Consider the following 12,535-nt stretch of genomic DNA (forward strand, 5'->3'; position numbering starts at 1 on the left):
ATATTATTTGGGTGTGTTGGTGCACCCCTGTAGTCCCAGGTACTCAGGAGGCTGAAGTGGGAGGATCGCCTGAGCCCAGCAACTTGAGGCTGCAGTGAGTCTGTTTATGCCACTGTGCCCCAGCCTGGGCAAGGAGACCCTCAGAAACTACCAGGGGTTTCCCTTCCAACAGCAGCAGAAACCTGAGAACCGTGGATGCAGCAGAGCGCGCGAATGCTTTCCCGGCCCCGTGGGAATCCCTTGACTCAGCCGCACAGCAGCCGATACTGATGCCCAAAACCAAACGCCCCGAGCGAGTGGGAGCACCGCCCGCTGCCATCCCTCCCTTTCCCAGGGAAAGGCCACCCCCTCCAGTGCTGCATGTGATCTGGGGCTGAGTTCTGGCTGCTGCAAAACCAACAACCCAATGCAGGGCTGGGGCCGAGTACGTCACGGGGGGCAAAACCATTCACCAGCGGAAACTCGCCCACAAGAGGGAACAGCCCTGGCTTAATATCTTCCCCAGCTTAAATCTTTTAATTTACAAATCAACTTCACTGTGGAAAAAGCAAACTTGGGGAAGGCAGAAAGATCACACACAAGGCTGCCATCTCGCAGCGGGCCGTGCAGCGGCTGCACAGAGGCACTCACTTCCCAGCCAGTGCCCAGCAGTTGGCTTCCACTGCTAGACGTGAGACTCGGGTTTAAGCTGCTCCCTCCAACCTGGGCGCTCCCTCCTGTGGCAGCGGAAGGAGATTGAAGCCTGGCAAGGCCCTGCCCTCAGCAGGAACTCCCCCTGGGCCCTGCTCTGTGATCCCCGAGCCCAGGCCAGGATCCTTCCTTTGGCTTCTCGAGCCACTTTGGGCCTCCCCAGCTCTCAGACCCCTGTCATGTAGGTGACAACCCTGTTTCCCCCGGTTTTTTTTCTTGTATGTTTAGTAGAGACGGGGTTTCAGCATATTGGTCAGACTAGTCTCAAACTTCTGACCTCAAGTGATCCACTCACCTCGGCCTCCCTAAGTGCTGGGATTCCAAGCGTGAGCCACGGTGCCCAGCCCCCCATTCCCACCTTCTCGGTATATGTGCTGTCATCAGGTTCCACCCCAACCAAACAGCCTCTGCGCAGGGGACCACTCACACCTGGCCTGTAGTCACGGTCCCCTGCACAGCCCTCATAGGTGGTCTAGATGTGCCCAGTAGCCCTGCCCCGGTGCGTCTTCCCTGACCCTGCCCTGCTCCGCCTGATGTGTGCTGTGCGCTCAATTCTGCTGACTCCAGGGGGCTTCTGTCATACACCGAGCTAGCCTCAGCAGCTGTCTCGGTAGCTGGTGTTCAGGGACGGGGTAATGGGATCCAGCCCTCCAAAGGTGAACCTGGGCTGCAACTCAGCACGGACGTTCAGAACAGACACGGAGCTTTGACACAGGGCCCTCATCCATCAGGCACCCACCCCTTGCAAGAGGCGGACCTGCTGATGCCCAGCGTGTGAACAAGCACCTGGAGGCCAGGGCAAAGGATCTGCTTGCTTCTCCCCTACCCAGGGGTGGCAGCTCCTGGTACCAGTTTCCCAGGAGCGTGACCAGCCCCGGCTCTCTCTCCATCACAGCTGCGGCTCTGGCTTCTTCCAGGAAGGGCGGTGGGGTCGCTCCCCCTGCAGCCACCGCCGCCGCTGCTTCAGCACTCTGTAGGCCTGGACTGCTCGCTCTCTCTCCTTCCCCACAATCCGCTGGCGGGCCAGGGAGGCGGCCAGAGGCTGGGACACACCGCCGGGGCTCAGAAGCATCCTCAGCATCTGCAATCTCCTGCCAGGCTGAGGGAGAGAGGGGAAGGTGAGGCACAGGCTCGGAAAGGAGGGGACGCAACAGAAAGCCTCACAGCTCCAGCGCTTTCCCGCCATCAAGGATGCGCCACTGGCTAGGTGCAGTGGCTCTCGCCTGTAATCCTAGCACTTTGGGAGGCTGAGGTGGGTGGATCACCTGAGGTCAGGAGTTCAAGACCAGTCTGGCCATCACAGTGAAACCCCATCTTTAAAAATAAATAAAAATAAAAATAAATAAATAAACAATGCGGCACTCTCAGGCCACACACCAGGCTTTTTTCCCCGCTGAACACAGGGTCTTGCTATGTTGCCCAGGCAGGTATCAACTCCTGGGCTCAAGCGATCCACCTGCTTTGGCCTTCCAATGTGCTGGGATTACAGGTGTGAGCCACGGTATCCGGCCTGGCCAAGGCTTCTGTTCCCTGGCAACACTGGGGGTTGAACTCAGTCGTCCCCATGCCCCACTTACCTGGTCCCTGCTTATGCTCCTCCGGGGCCTGGCAGTCAGCTCTGGGGGCTGCAGGACAACCTCACCAAACTTGACCGTGTCTGGAGGGGCAGAGTACAATGGAGGACTGCTGACCAGAGCCACTGCAGTCCTGACACCCAGAGCCACCGCAGTCCTGACACCCAGAGCCACCACCCGCCCACCTCCATCCCCTCCCACAGGGCTGGGACACAGAATGCTGATTCACCATCCAGTGGTCTAATGGCTGTAGACCCCAGGGGAGACCACAGGTGCCCACTGCAGCCAGGACTGCTGGGGAACAGAAGGCCTGAGCCCAGCCCTGCCGGGCCCACCGCTGACACCATGGCTTTCGGACAGCTACCTCGGAGCAGCTCCTGCTCCAGCCTGTCTGCCGCCTTTTCCTCCTTCTTCTGCCGGACTTTATCTAGTCGCCGCTTCCGGTACCTGGGGAAGAAAGCACATGTCATTCATATTCCTAACTTCTCTTTCTACCCAAGGAGGAGGCAGAGACCGCCCCGCTCACGAGGGATGCCCTGTGGGAGAGCAAGGACCGGATACCAGGTGGCTGCCTCCAAGTCCCCGCTCCCCTTACCACCCAAAACCCACAGCTGCTCACCAAAGAGGGCTCTGAACCCAACAGGCCCCTCAAGAGTCCCCCTCAGTGGTTCTCAGCCGGGGACGACTGCCTCCCAAGGAACAGGTGACAATGTCTGCAGACATGCAGGCAGTCGCATGAGCGGGGGTTACTGGCACCTTGTGCCTGAGGGCTGGGAAAGCTGCCAAAGATGCCCCTGCAGAGACTCATCCAGCCAATCCGTGCTGCCGTGTCTAAAGGGCTCACGAAAGTATCATGTGTGATGTTTCCCTCAATGAGTCTGGAAGCTTCAACTTCAGCGGCAGCTCTGGAGATCACTGTGGCGCGAGGCTGCATCTGGGCCACGTTTTCTGTGATGAATGTTCACTGGCTAAGGTAATTATAAGTAATACAACAATCCAGAAACAAGACATCTACAGAGCTAAAAACAATCTCTCTAACCTTCCCTTCAAAGTCTTTTTTTCTTTTTGAGACAGAGTCCCTCTCTGTCACCAGGCTGTAGTGCAGTGGTGCGTTTGCCTCCCGGGTTCAAGCGATTCCTGTCTCAGCCTCCCAAGCAGTTGGGACTACACGTGTGCGCCACCACACCCAGCTAATTTTTTTTTTTGTATTTTAGTAGAGACAGGGTTTCACCATGTTGGCGAGGATGGTTTAAATCTCGTGACCTCCTGATTTGCCCACCTCGGCCTCCCCAAAGTACTGGGATTACAGGCGTGAGCCACCATGCACGGCCAAAGCTTTTAGAGAATTAGAAAGGTGTAGTGCCTCATCCTGTAACGCCAGCACTCTGGGAAGCTAAGGTGGGTGGATTGCTGAAGCCCAGGAATTCAACACCAGCTTGGCAACACAGGGAGACTCTGCCTAAACTAGCCAGGCATGGTGGCAGACGCCTGTGGTCCCAGCTACTCGGAAGGCTGATACGTGGGGATCACGTGAGCCCAGGAGGTCAAAGCGGCAGCGAGCCGTGACTGCCACTGCACTTCAGCCTAGGCAACGGGTGTGTGCCACCATGCCTGGCCTGGGATTTTTTTTTTTTCCAAGATAGGGTTTCGCTCTATCTCAAAAAAAAAAAAAATTTTGCCACATTGGCCATGCATGGTGGCACATACCTGTAATCCTAGCACTTTGAGAGGCTGAGGCAGGTGGATCACTTGAAGCCAGGAATTCAAGACCAGTCTGGCCAATGTGGTAAAACCCCATCTTTAGTAAAAATACAAAAAAAATTAGCCAGGTATGGTGGCAGGCATCTATAATCACAGCTACTCGAGAAGCTGCAGGAGGCAGAGGTTGCAGTGAGCCAAGTTTGTATCACTAAACTCCAATCTGAGTAACAGAGCAAGACCCCACCTCAAAAAAAAAAAAAAACGCTGGCTGGGCGCAGTGGCTCACGCCTATAATCCCAGCACTTTGGGAGGCCGAGGCAGGTGGATCACGAGGTCAAGAGATAGAGACCATCCTGGTCAACATGGCGAAACCCCTTCTCTACTAAAAAATACAAAAATTAGCTGGGCATGGTGGCGCATGCCTGTAGTCCCAGCTACTTGGGAGGCTGAGGCAGGAGAATTGCTTGAACCCAGGAGGCGGAGGTTGCAGTGAGCCGAGATCGCGCCATTGCGCTCCAGCCTGGGTAACAAGAGCGAAACTCTGCTCAAAAAAAAAAAAAAAAAAATCCTCTGTTGAAACTGCCTCCCCATCCTGCCCACAGGGATGGCAGGACGACTAATGCTTGTGGTGGGCTTACCACTCCTGCCGCCACCATCCCTAGGAACAAAATGAGAAACCCATCTGAATCTCATGGCAGCCCCACTATCTCCACTCTACAGTTGAGGAGATGCCACAGAGCTGCAGGGACAGCAGGGACAGCACAGCCAGCACCCTCAAGTCTCCTGGACCAGGAAGGGTCCTGCTTGAAACAGAACCCCTGTACGTGTCACCCTCGGACCAATCTCCCAGGGCTGGTTCCCGCAGGGGCAGGGCTTCTGTGCTTTTCCCGAGAAAAGCAAGGACCAAGCAAGGTCTCTGCAGAGTTCCCAGATTCCACAGCCTCCCGCAGGCCACGCCCTCACTGGTTCCCAGCTGGACACTCTGATTCGCCAACTAGTAGGGCTCCGGCTTGGTTTCCCTGAATCTGGGCAGGGTGGGTAGGGCTGCCCCATGGCTATGAAATGGGGTCCCTGCAGAGGGCCATCATGGGGACCCAGTGCTCTCCCTTCTGTTCCAGGGGCAGGTCCCGACCCCTCCCGCCTTCACTCACGCTTTTTTCTGCTCAGACTTCTCCTTGGGAGCTGCCTGCACCTCTGGCTGCCGGGTGGCCTGGTTCTTGCTGAGGAACAGCACGTGCTGGGCATCCTGCTGCATGCGCTGGATATAGGCCCCGTCAGACTCCCCCTTTCTCTGCTTGAACTTGGGGATGGTGATGTCGGGCTCCACTCCCCTTGCTTCCTTCTCCAGCGTCTTCCTGAAGGCCAGCTGGGCTGAGGACAAACGGAGACCTCAGAGGAGGCAGGAAGTAGAGAGTGGCAGGCAGGTGGCCCATGCTCGTTTCCCCTCCCAAAGCCACCGGAAGGGGAGACCAGTGTCATCTGGAAGCAGCCCAACAATGGCAGCTGCAGAGGTCTAGAATGCCCAGCCCAGGCATCCCCAGGCACACGATCCCCACAGCCTAGAGGCACCTGCCACAGACGTCCACTACAGCACAACTGCAAACGGAAAGGGGCAACCGCCTAAGTGTCCGCGCCTCAGTGGCTGGCTGAACGAACTCTCTATCACCCACAGACTCCACTGCACAGCTGCGGAAGGAAGCCCAGTGGAGCTACACGGAGAAACTTGGGCAGACCCACGACATCCCCGTGAACATGAGCGCAGGACCCAAGTGAGAGAAGAACACAGGAGGCGGACGGTGCCAGGCAGGTGGCTGTGTTCACAGACGTATGAAGACACGGGTATTGCCGAGCACGGCGGCTCACACCTGTAATGCCAGCACTTTGGGAAGCTGAGGCAAGTGGATCACTTGAGGTCAGAGTTCAAAACCAGACTCACCAATGTGGCAAAACCCAGCCTCTACTAAAAATACAAAAACTAGCTGGGCGTGGTGACCCAGGCCTGTAGTCCCAGCTACTTGGGAGGCTGAGGCACAAGAATTGCTTGAACCTGGGAGGTGAAGGTTGCAGTGAGCCGAGATTCTGTCTCCCAAAAAAAAAAAGAAAAGAAATGAAAAGGCCAGCCAGGCACGGTGGCTCACGCCTGTGATCCCAGCCCTTTGGGAGGCTGAGGCGGGCAGATCACCTGAGGTCAGATCGAGACCAACCTGGCCAACATGGTGAAACCCTGTCTCTACTAAAAATACAAAAATCAGCCAGGTGTAGTGGTGGGCACCTGTAATCCCAGCTACTCGGGAGGCTGAGACAGGAGAATCACTTGAACCTGGGAAGCAGAAGTTGCAGTGAGCCGAGATTGTGCCACTGCACTCAAGCCTGGGCAACATAGATCGAAACTCAGTCTCAAAAAAAAAAGAGAGAAAAGAAAAGGCCAGGCACAGTGGCTCACACCTGTAATCCCAGCACTTCAGGAGGCTGAGGTAGGGAAATCACTAAATCACTTGAGGTCAGAAGTTCAAAACCAGCCTGGGCAACATGGTGAAACCCTGTTACTAAAAACGCAAAAAAAAATTAGCCAGGCATGGTGGTGTGCACCTGTAATCCCAGATACTCAGGCAGCTGAGGCAGGAGAATTGCTTAAACCCGGGAGGCAGAGGTGCAGTGAGCCAAGATCACGCCACTGCACTCTAGCCTGGGTGACAAAGCAAGACTCCATCTCAAAAAATAAATAAATACACAAAAAAAGGTATCAATTCAACGCAGCACGGTTCAGAATGTGCCATCTGCCAGCCAGGCCAGTGCGCCTCCTTCCCACACCCTTCTCGCCTCTATCTCGCCATCCCCTTGGCAGTCATACAACCCCCAATGAGAAGCCTACCATCTGTACATCAATTATAAACAGCTTTGCTGTAAAATCACTCCCACATTTGGGAAAATAAACGTGTCTGTATGTAAAATACATACACACTGGACACCACTCCCCAAAGTGCCCAGAGTGTGACCTCTGGGTTGCAGCAGTGCACATGTGGGCATCCTACCCAGACTTGGGGTGAAAGGCTGACTTCTCAGAGGGGCCTGCCTGATGGGATTTCCTCCTTCAGCTCCTGACTCCACCCGCATCCATCCACCGTGGCTTCAGCTCCTGACTCCACCCGCATCCATCCACCATGGCTTCAGCTCCTGACTCCACCCGCATCCATCCACCGTGGCTTCAGCTCCTGACTCCACCCGCATCCATCCACCGTGGCTTCAGCTCCTGACTCCACCAGCATCCATCCACCACGGCTTCAGCTCCTGACTCCTCCCGCATCCATCCACCGTGGCTTCAGCTCCTGACTCCACCCGCATCCATCCACCGTGGCTTCAGCTCCTGACTCCACCCGCATCCATCCACCGTGGCTTCAGCTCCTGACTCCACCCGCATCCATCCACCGTGGCTTCAGCTCCTGACTCCACCCGCATCCATCCACCGTGGCTTCAGCTCCTGACTCCACCCGCATCCATCCACCGTGGCTTCAGCTCCTGACTCCACCCGCATCCATCCACCGTGGCTTCAGCTCCTGACTCCACCAGCATCCATCCACCACGGCTTCAGCTCCTGACTCCTCCCGCATCCATCCACCATGGCTTCAGCTCCTGACTCCACCCGCATCCATCCACCACGGCTTCAGCTCCTGACTCCACCCGCATCCATCCACCACGGCTTCAGCTCCTGACTCCACCCGCATCCATCCACCGTGGCTTCAGCTCCTGACTCCACCCGCATCCATCCACCACGGCTTCAGCTCCTGACTCCACCCGCATCCATCCACCGTGGCTTCAGCTCCTGACTCCACCCGCATCCATCCACCACGGCTTCAGCTCCTGACTCCACCCGCATCCATCCACCGTGGCTTCAGCTCCTGACTCCACCCGCATCCATCCACCACGGCTTCAGCTCCTGACTCCACCCGCATCCATCCACCGTGGCTTCAGCTCCTGACTCCACCCGCATCCATCCACCACGGCTTCAGCTCCTGACTCCACCCGCATCCATCCACCGTGGCTTCAGCTCCTGACTCCACCCGCATCCATCCACCACGGCTTCAGCTCCTGACTCCACCCGCATCCATCCACCGTGGCTTCAGCTCCTGACTCCACCCGCATCCATCCACCACGGCTTCAGCTCCTGACTCCACCCGCATCCATCCACCGTGGCTTCAGCTCCTGACTCCACCCGCATCCATCCACCACGGCTTCAGCTCCTGACTCCTCCCGCATCCATCCACCACGGCTTCAGCTCCTGACTCCACCCGCATCCATCCACCGTGGCTTCAGCTCCTGACTCCACCCGCATCCATCCACCGTGGCTTCAGCTCCTGACTCCACCCGCATCCATCTATCATGGCTTCAGCTCTCTTGTCCCAAGAATCATGGCTTCTCCCTGGCAGGAGCCCCCCAGCTGCCAGGTCCACTCTCGCTCACTCCATCGTCACTCAGTGATCGTTTATTGCTTAAGGTAAACATGAATTGGCCATGCTCTACTAAAAACTCTAATAGATCTTCACTACTTTTGGGAGGAAAAAAACGACGCTCTTTAGCATGGCTCCTGAGGTCCCATAACAGGTCCTCCCGCCCACCGCACAGCCTCCTTCCAAGCCTCCTCTGGAACCACAGTGCCACCCGCTGCCACCCGCTGCTTTGGCTTTGGCCACGTTCCCCACCGTCTGAGCACTAGGTCTTGGCATACTTCCTCTGCTTGAAACGTTCTGAAATATTTGTGTGATGGGGGCGTTGAGACACCCAAAGCTTCACTGCCACCCAGCCCAGCACGGGCCTGCACACACCCGCTTTCTTCCTTTTCTTGTTACTGATCGGGTTTTTCATCTCCTGGCGGCTCCTCATAATCTCCCGGAGCCGGAAAGGGATCTCCTGTTCGTCCTGGTTCTTAGGCTTGCAATTCACTTTCTTCTTCTCTTTGCTGGGAAGAACAACACGGGAGTGAGACCCGTCCCAAGTAAAGCATAAGCAGAATAAGAGAAACAGAAGTTGGGTCTGGCAATAGAATCTGCAGGGGCCGCATCTGGCTGCTGTCGTGCGAGCCACTCCAGGGAACAAGGATCTTTCCTCTCGGTCTCACCCAGTGGCTGTCCCCGAACAAGCGCGCTTCTTCAAGGGACAGGAGGCCGAAAGGCGCTCCGAAAGCTCGGGAGGCCCGTCTCCCAGACCTAGTCCAGAACCTCAAGGGCTGGAAGCCGGGACGCGGGAAAAGCAAAACCCGGGACTCGCTCGCGCCTCCATTCATTCAACGCATCCTGGCGGAGCGCAGGCCGCGGGCACAGAGGAGGGCACCGAAGGGGTCGGAGCGAACGCTCCCTAGGGGGTCCCGGGAGAAGCCTTCAAGCCGTCCCCTTCTCCGGGGAAGTGCAGCGGCCTCGCGGGGCAGCGCACTCACCTGCGAAGCCCGGGCCACGGGGATGTGCGCTGCTTCGCCAGCGGCTGCACTTGCTGCCGCCGCCGCGCCCGCCGAGGACTCTCAGGACCCTCCGGCGCCCTGGGCATCGCTGCTCTGCGTCCAGCTCTCGCCATCTCCACGCCGGGACCTTCTCTGGCGACGCCACTTCCGCCTTCCTGCACGGTTCCGCCCCCACGATCGGCACTTCCGCTTCCTGCGCTTGCCCCACGCTGGCTGGAGCGGCGCGACTTTCTGCAGGTCTGGGATTGGCCGGAGCAGCTGCCGCTCACGGCCGGGGGTTCCGGAACCCGGTCCGCGGGCGATGCTGCTGCGAAGCGTGGCTGGGGGAGCCTGGGCCGCGGCCCGTGGATCGGCAAGTACCTGGGAGAGGTCTGGGCAGCGCCGAAGGGCACGTCCGAGAGGCCACTGTCCGGGGGCCTGCGCGTGCCGGGAGGACCGCGCGCTGGCCGCCCGCCGGAGGGGCCCTCGCCCCTCTCCTCCATCCGCTTCGCCGAGCCTCCGCTCCCGCATCTGTGGAGGGGCTCTTAGCCCCGGGAGGGGAAGCAGCGCGGTGAACGGACACGTTACTGTTCCTCGGTATCTGCCGAGCGCCTACTGTGTGCGGCCCTCCTAGGCTATGGGGACTGGCCGTGGACAAGGAGCTGATGCTCCTCGCAGGATTAGTTAGAGAATTAAATGAAGTGGGTAGCGTGTCAGTCGGTGATCCTGGGTAGATAGAGCGGGGGAGGGAGGGAAGGCTGCCTATAGTGTAGTATCGGGATGCGAGATTAAAATAATTCACCAAGACAAAAGTATGCCAAATTGCAGGGTCTTTATTGCCGGCGACCGCGGAGGACTCACGTCTCTCTAACCCGCGGCCATGAGAGGAGAGTGTCAAGGCTTTTTATACCCGAGAGACCACCTTGGGAGTGGGGTTGAGGAGCGGGGAGGGGGATCAACGGGCCCCAGACATTCCGAGGGCTGGTGGATTCTGTAAATCACCTCCTGGGCAGGGACGGGGGTGGGGGCCTCCGGACATTCCGAGAGCTCGGGGGCTTATTGTCGCTTTAATTGCTACATAAATGATTCACAAAAGTTAAGACAAACGTTAGTTTACACATTGGGTACCGACAAAAGTCAAGATAAACGTTAGTTTACATATGATTTGGGTACCGGTGGAAATTACAGATCTTAGTTCACAGGGGCCAAGATGAGATTAGCTTGGGCTGTGCATTCTGATAAGCAAAGGCCAGCAATTCTATCAGTTACTGATGAGAAAGGTAAACAACTTCACCTGGTGGACATTATCCAGAGCAGACTAGTAGTCTTATTTACAGAAACCAAGTCAGCAGTTATTGCAAGGAGAATGGGGCAGTTATTACAACTCATTTTTGGAGACACAGCTTTGTCTTATAAAATGGCATTGCTCAGGTTCTGGCTCTAGGCCAGCTATAGCACAATAGGACCTTCACGCTGGGGTGAGAGGGACCTCAGAGGCCTGAACTTTGTGACAGGGAAACTCGGATAAAGGGTGGTGCCGTTCTTCCTGGTGGTCCCTCAGAGGAGGGTGGCGGGGCTTGGCTATACTGGTAGAGAGATGGTGGGCTGGCCAGGAGCCTACAGGGTTACACCTTCCCCCTACTCCTGTCCACAGAGCCGCCGTCTTAGGTGCAGGTGGCAAGCGCCTCCCTGACCCACCCACCATCTGCTGGAGTGCACACCCGGCGCCAGGCCCGGATCCCCACACTTCTTGTGACTCAGTCACACCGTGTCATACTCATAACGTCCATTTCACAATGGGAAACTGAATCTAGGGCGGTGAAATAATATGTCTAAAGTCGCAGGAAATGAAAAGCTGAGAAGGACATGCAGCCACTTGCCCAGTGACGTGAGAGCTGACATGTCCCCAGAGCTGGGGGTAGACAAGGCCTCACCAGCCTCCTGGAGAATCACGTGTTTGTCTGCATCCTCAGGGGGCTCGCTGGCTCTCCAGCCAGGACTGCTGCCAGAGACTTCCTGGAGGCGGCAGCTTTCTTCAAAGGCACCATCCCGGAGCACAAGCCCCTCATGGCCACAGAGAATTCGGGACAGACCACGCAGAGGTGGGCTCCCAAGCAGGTGTGGATGGCACTGGGCCGCCTAAGGCTGCGCTGCCCAGCAGGGGCCCCTCAGAACCCCAGGACCTTCTGCCACCCGAGCTTCAGCCACCCACAAACTGTTGCATGAGCGGCTGCCCCAACTGCGTGTGGGTGGAATACGCGGACAGGCTGCTGCAGCACTTCCAGGATGGTGGGGAGCGGGCCCTGGCTGCCCTGGAGGAACACGTGGCTGATGAGAACCTCAAGGCCTTCCTCAGGATGGAGATCCGACTCCGCACCCGGTTCGGAGGTTGAGCCGGCCCCGCTAGACTCCCTCCCCTGGACGGAGTCCAGGAAGCAGCAGCAGCCTCCTCCCTTCACACCCCTCCACAGACTCCTTGTGTCCAACGGGAATAGGAGGATTTATTTATTGACTTCTGAGAAAAAATAAATTCTTTGTGGTGGTTACATGGGAGGCTTGTGTTTTGGGGCTGTTTTTTTTTGTCTAGGTGTCCGTGAGGCCCGTGTCTTCAAAGCAAGCAGGTCCGGGTCGGCATTGTGCATCTCCAGAGCCTTGCAACCATCACCCCCTGTGAGGGTAAAATAAGACCCCCGTTCCTTGAACATTTAAGTGACAGTGACTGCAGTGCCCCTTCCAGGCCAGGTCCCAGGTTCCCCCAAATCCTGGCAAAGGCCAGCTCGGGTTGCTGTCAGCATGCAGCAGAGGGAGGGCCATCTGATCTGGAGTGGCCGTGGCAAAGCCTTTGGCAGGCACGGAAGCTCACAGGCAGCCTGGAAGTGCCTGCCTGTCCAGCGCTATCAGTCCCCTCCTGGGGTCCTCAGGGACCCTTCCACCAGTCTGGCAGAGGCGGCAAATCAGCCCTCAGTGGCCCAAGCACTACTTGGAAGCGGTCCTTCCAACTCCTTCAGCCACAGGTCCCAAAGGAGTTAGTAAGAGCGGCAGGACGTGTCTGGGTATGGTGGCTCTCGCCTGTAATCCCAGCACTTTGGGAGGCCAAGGCAGGCAGATCACAAGGTCAGCCGTTTGAGACCATCCTGACCAA

At 57.4% G+C, this 12,535-nt stretch overlaps 2 protein-coding genes across 4 annotated transcripts; one reads left to right on the forward strand and one right to left on the reverse strand.

Annotated features, from left to right (window-relative positions):
* Positions 1-489: 489 nt before the first annotated feature.
* On the reverse strand, positions 490-9,542 carry CCDC137 (coiled-coil domain containing 137). The gene is made up of 6 exons (XM_064369614.1): positions 9,394-9,542; positions 8,786-8,919; positions 5,117-5,336; positions 2,629-2,711; positions 2,268-2,347; positions 490-1,789 (listed from the first exon to the last, which is right to left on the reverse strand). Exons 1-6 carry the CDS (start codon positions 9,525-9,527, stop codon positions 1,580-1,582), a joined length of 861 nt encoding a protein of 286 aa, XP_064225684.1. The 5' UTR covers positions 9,528-9,542; the 3' UTR covers positions 490-1,579.
* Positions 9,543-9,715: 173 nt separating this feature from the next.
* Positions 9,716-11,946, forward strand: OXLD1 (oxidoreductase like domain containing 1). 3 transcript variants are annotated; one of them, XM_012452734.3, is made up of 2 exons: positions 9,716-9,766; positions 11,367-11,946. In XM_012452734.3, exons 1-2 carry the CDS (start codon positions 9,716-9,718, stop codon positions 11,784-11,786), a joined length of 471 nt encoding a protein of 156 aa, XP_012308157.2. In that variant the 3' UTR covers positions 11,787-11,946. The 3 variants fall into 3 exon arrangements, 2 of the variants coding, with proteins under 2 accessions (XP_012308157.2, XP_012308158.2); XR_010339861.1 differs by having other exon boundaries at positions 9,748-9,766; positions 11,048-11,459; XM_012452735.3 differs by lacking the exon at positions 9,716-9,766 and adding an exon at positions 9,925-10,094.
* The last annotated feature ends 589 nt before the right edge of the window (positions 11,947-12,535 follow it).

Source organism: Aotus nancymaae, unplaced genomic scaffold, assembly GCF_030222135.1.
Source record: "Aotus nancymaae isolate 86718 unplaced genomic scaffold, 86718_ANA_hifiasm-v0.15.2.pri h1tg000089l, whole genome shotgun sequence".
Taxonomy (NCBI): Eukaryota; Metazoa; Chordata; class Mammalia; order Primates; family Aotidae; genus Aotus; species Aotus nancymaae.